The sequence below is a fragment of the Limulus polyphemus genome, unplaced genomic scaffold, assembly GCF_000517525.1.
Source record: "Limulus polyphemus unplaced genomic scaffold, Limulus_polyphemus-2.1.2 Scaffold2699, whole genome shotgun sequence".
NCBI lineage: Eukaryota > Metazoa > Arthropoda > Merostomata > Xiphosura > Limulidae > Limulus > Limulus polyphemus.
Genome location: NW_013668309.1, coordinates 91,661 through 96,790, shown reverse-complemented (window position 1 = coordinate 96,790; position 5,130 = coordinate 91,661). Strand labels below are relative to the sequence as shown.

Here is a 5,130-nt window from a genome sequence, read left to right as displayed (position 1 = left end):
TGGGCGAAAACGAACATGTAGTGGCCTACTTCAGTAGAGTTTTAAGTAGACCAGAGAGGAACTACTGTGTAACACGGAGGAAACTCCTTGCTATAGTAAAAGAGTCTGACATATTTCCATCCTTACCTCTATAGGGCTAGGTTTACATTCAAGACAGACCATGCTGGTTAAGATCATTAAAGAACCCAGAAGGACAACTGGCACGTTGGATCAGAAAGACAGACCAGTATAATTATGATATTGAATACAGAGAAGGAAAATTTCATGGAAATGTCAATGGACTGACGCAATGACCCAGCAAAAATGACTGCAGACATTGCTGCAAAAGAGAGGTTCGACTAACCAGGTGCCATCAAGCTGAAGTCAAAGCGACTGAAGGAGATGATGATGGTGAAGTAGAACCAAGTATAGATATTAAAGCAGAAAAGGAGAAAGACCAAGATTTGAAGCCAATAATTCATTTTCTACAAGCAAGTGTTTTGTGCCCTGCTTGGGATAAGGTGTCTAGCTTAAGTCCTGTGACAAAGAACCATTGTGCATAATGGGTATATGATGATGGTATTCTTGTCCGGAGATGGGAAAGTGACGACCTGGCAAATTTGCATGTATCTTCACATGGACCCAACAACCCTTCATGCCAACTTTGGTGAAGATCCATCAACAGGAGGTGAAGTAATGGTAATAAATTTAAAAATGCCCATAAAAACCTCAAAATGCAAGACTGAAAATCTGTATGTATTTCCCCATGGACCCAAGGAACCTCCATACTAAATTTGGTGAAGATCCATATACAGGGGATGAGGTAGTGGTACAAAATGCTAAAATGCCCATGAAAACCAAAAAATGCAAAACTGAAAATTTGTATGTACCCCCAAACCACACAAAGTAGTTAAATGGACATACAACAGACAGTACTATTATGTTTATATAGATACTATATAACCAGGTTATGGGTACTTGCTACATGCATTAGTAATGTTGTTAAAAAGTTTTAGTTGCCTTTATTATCATAATGAAATGTAAAGTGTGTGCAAACATAACTGCTTTAATTAATAATGATTCATAAGTGATCAAAAAGTAATATTCATAGAACAATGTTTGGAAGATATTTACTTAACCGTGCTCATTACATGAGAAAGAAGCTGACTGAACATGAAATCTTAATTTTACAAATCTGTGTTCAGCTTTAAAGCTTGTACAAAGTTTTTAATATAATAAAATCACTGGAGCACCATTAAATATGAACTCTCTGGTAATAATCCTTGCCAATACTGTTCTAAACAATTTCAATTATAATACAATCCTAACTACATAAGTTATAATTTTGTATTTTTTCATACATGTAAACCTTCAGATATTAATGACTTGGGTGATTGATATAAACCTTTTTTGTTACTTTTGAGAATCAAAAAAATATAAAAGTTTTAACTCAAGGTCTAATTTCCTGTAGAAGTAGTTCAAAAATTTAGATGTGCCAACTTGAATTCTACCAAAGGTAAATAAAATACATTTGTTCATTTTTCACATATCAAGTATTAAGAAATAATATGCTGATATAAGACACTTGTTTGCCGAGTTCTGTGTTTAATACCTCCCATATAACAGAAAATATAATTAATAATTTGTTTAACATTCTTCTCGCAGTTGATAAAATACATGATAAAAAAATTAAATTTGGCAATACAAGAAACAAAAACTGTCGAATAAGAAAATTATTTTCTACTTCAAAATTGTATTTTAAGAAACCTTGTTCCTCAAAAAAAAAAATCTGAATCTTAAGAGTATTAACAACCTAACACTTGCAATAGTCACCAGGGATGACCTAATACAGACAGATTCAATTTAAAAAATGAATACATGATACACACCTGGAAAACTATCATACTCTTCCATACAAAATGATATAATATTTTAATCTACAAACAAAGTCCTGTCACAACACATCACTGCCTTTTTAATTCACATCTCTAGTTTATTCATAAGTGTTTCCAATTCTTTCAACCCATGGGTTTGAATTACCAACATTGCACCACAATTCAAAAGCTGCTCTTGAGCACCAGGACAATTTTGTAGTAAACAACACAGAAGTTGGTGATAAGCTGACTGGACACTATTTTCTACAGCATGAGAATTTATCTTCCCGAGTGATGAAATAATGTGCTGGGGCCAACCACTTTCTAGCAGGAATGTGGCAACCCACGTGGCTGATGACAACAGACTGGAAAGTGATTGAATTCCCAGAAACCAAAGTTCCATAATGTCATTCCAGACTTTACTATATTCTTGCACAACTACTAGAGAAGGGACATCTTGTGAATTATCCACTTGATGAGCATCCCAAAGAAATTTCACACTAGCTGAAAAAAAGTGGTGAAAACTTGTCTCACAACTTTTAATCTTTTGATAATGATGCGTAGCAATGAGAAGTCCCAAAACTGTAATATTTGCTTTAAGGGTTATGTGCTCAAATCCTTGAGGTATATGTGATACTGTACTGAGCAGAAATTTTAACAAAGAGAAGAACAATTTACTTTCAGCAACCATTTTTTTTCTAAAACCACTAAGTTCATAAAAATTCCACAGAGTGTAATAATACATGTTTCAGAATCTTTATTTAAATCTTTTCTCCACAACAACCACTGAAAATCCAGGTATTCGAAAAGCAGTTTTGGTGCATTTTGATCCAGTAAAACTTTTCGAGTTTTGTCATCAGCACTCATGTGACAAAGGGCAGGGGATAAAAAACGTATTACATCAACATCTTGATCACACATAACCTGGTCTACTGGTTTTGAAAGCTTTTCTTTGTTCTCCCTAAAAAAAAGTTCTCCTATTTTTAAAAGGCAGGGAATAACCATACACACCTCTTCTTTAAGTGCAAATGTTTCTTCTGCTAACCAGGATGAAAGTACCCTTACAGAGGCAAGTGTTACATACCGTTTGGGTTCACACGTTTCCAAAGTTTTATGCCAATCATCCCATTCTTTAGAAACCTCCAACAGAAATGAAATAATGGCTTGAAATGCATCGGTAAGTGCAATAAGTAATTGTTTTGTTGTGGCTGATTCAATATGCCACACAGACTCATCACACATCATAGTTATGGTTGCCTCCAGAACTGTGTAACATGCAGAAAGCACATCTATATTTTCAACAATTTCTTGCACTGACCTGTCTTCCAGAATCATTCGTACTTCTATAGACACTAGATGAACCAAAAGGCTCAAATCTCTTTTGGTTGTTTCTGTTTCATCCCTGTTTTTTAAAACCCAAAGTAATCCAAACCTCTCTACCATTGCACTTGCCAATTTTAAGGTGCTGTCACGCTGTATTTTTCCCAGCTTATTTTTCAGTAGATCAAACAAACCTTCCCGTATAAGTTCACTCCATTGACTGTGAGAATATGTTGAACATGTTGGATTATCAATCAATAGCTTTGTTAATTTGTCACAAAGCTCAAATTTATGCCTAGTAGTGTCTTCTTTAAATTCTTTAGCTATACAGTACATGATTGCAGAAAATGATCCAGCATCTTGCCCCCAAACCTCACTTTTGAAATACTGGTTCAGAATTATTAAAATCTGTAAAGCTTTTTCACGATCCTGTGATGAATTAGTGGCCACATTAACAAGGTAGCTAACAAACTGTTTAGAAATCACACTATTTCTACCTTCTTCCGTAGAACAAACGTTTAGTAAACACTGTAAAATATCTCTACGTGTCAAATCATCTGGAGAATTCAATTCTTCTTTTGACTGTATGATTTCTTTAAAAGTATCAATATGACTGCAGATAAAATTGTATGCTGGAGATTCACAAGCAGTAGATAATGCAGCCAAAATGGCTAGGGCAACTGACTTGAAAATTTCCTTTGGACATCCTTCTGGAACCTGTTGTGCATATAATAGTCTATTTAAAAACGAAACTCCAATTGCATCAAAAATATCCTTTTGTTTAATATGATCCATATCATTATCAAATCTCTTCATAATCTCTGCTAAAACAAGAAGAGCAGCAAATTTTTCAGTGTCATTTTTTGCACCATGCAATCTCTCAATATATTTATGCACATCCTCCATTACTTTCCAAAACGTGTGAAAACAGTACTATACAGTATACTCAGTCTATAGTAACTAAGTAAGCAATATCACTGCGTCTGCAAGATTTTATTATTAATCTGTATTAACTATTATGTATTTTTCACAACGTTGCAATCAAATGAATACTGAATCACAAATTTGTTGAATAAATATTTTCTAATTTAACAGACTACAGGTACAACTTGACTACGATCCAGCCAAATAAACAATAAGTTGAATAACACTATACTAAAATTTAGCATTACTTATTTAACATTAGTACTAACAGTAACGTTGTCAAAAACAATTCATACGTCAAAGGGCCACGTCTTCTGGCATTTGCAATGTTATATTTTAAAACAGGTCTTATCAATAACTAAAATCTAATTAGAAATCTAAAGAGAATTAAAAAAACACCACAACATTGGTATTTTACGCACACAATTATATAACCTGACACTATACTTCCAACGTTAAATTAGGCTTATCATTTATAGCGCAAAATATGAAAAACATCCGGTTGCAAACAACAGTTAAAACGTGAAACACATACTTTTTTATTCTTTTGTACATTAAAACTTCAAGAAGAAATGTTTGCATTTTTTATATATAATTAACGAAGATTTAATGTCTTTTTCCTTCAAAATGTTTAATTCATTATTAACTTTTTTGTCTGTCTATAGCCTTTATACTAGGAATAATAATAAAATATTAATTTTTCTACATTTTGACATTCCATAACTCATTGTTACAACAGCGGAAGTCACGTGACTCTAGTAACACGTCATGAACTTCTAGAAGGATCCTGTCCCTTCCTGAATGCTCGAGCGTTTACTAGATTACGGTATTCTTTTATATATAAGACGGTCAAGACGTGACGGCAACAATGTAATTGAACTGCGGATCAGAGAGAGACATATTGTTGAGTCGAGCACATGAGGCGTTCGTTGTGAATTATAGCGTTTGTTATAGCGTGACTGCGAAAATTAAGTGTGTTGCAAAGTTGTATTCAGAAAGAATAAACCAGTTTTATTTAAGAAAGGGACCCGAC

The 5,130-nt window shown here is 33.8% G+C and overlaps 1 protein-coding gene across 1 annotated transcript; it reads right to left on the bottom strand.

Moving 5' to 3' along the window:
- Positions 1-1,712: 1,712 nt before the first annotated feature.
- LOC106467666 (neurochondrin-like) lies at positions 1,713-4,574 on the bottom strand. The gene is given in 2 exon segments (XM_013928038.2): positions 1,713-2,508; positions 2,511-4,574. Coding segments are annotated over 2 exon segments (2,118 nt in total). The 5' UTR covers positions 4,080-4,574; the 3' UTR covers positions 1,713-1,959.
- Positions 4,575-5,130: the final 556 nt, after the last annotated feature.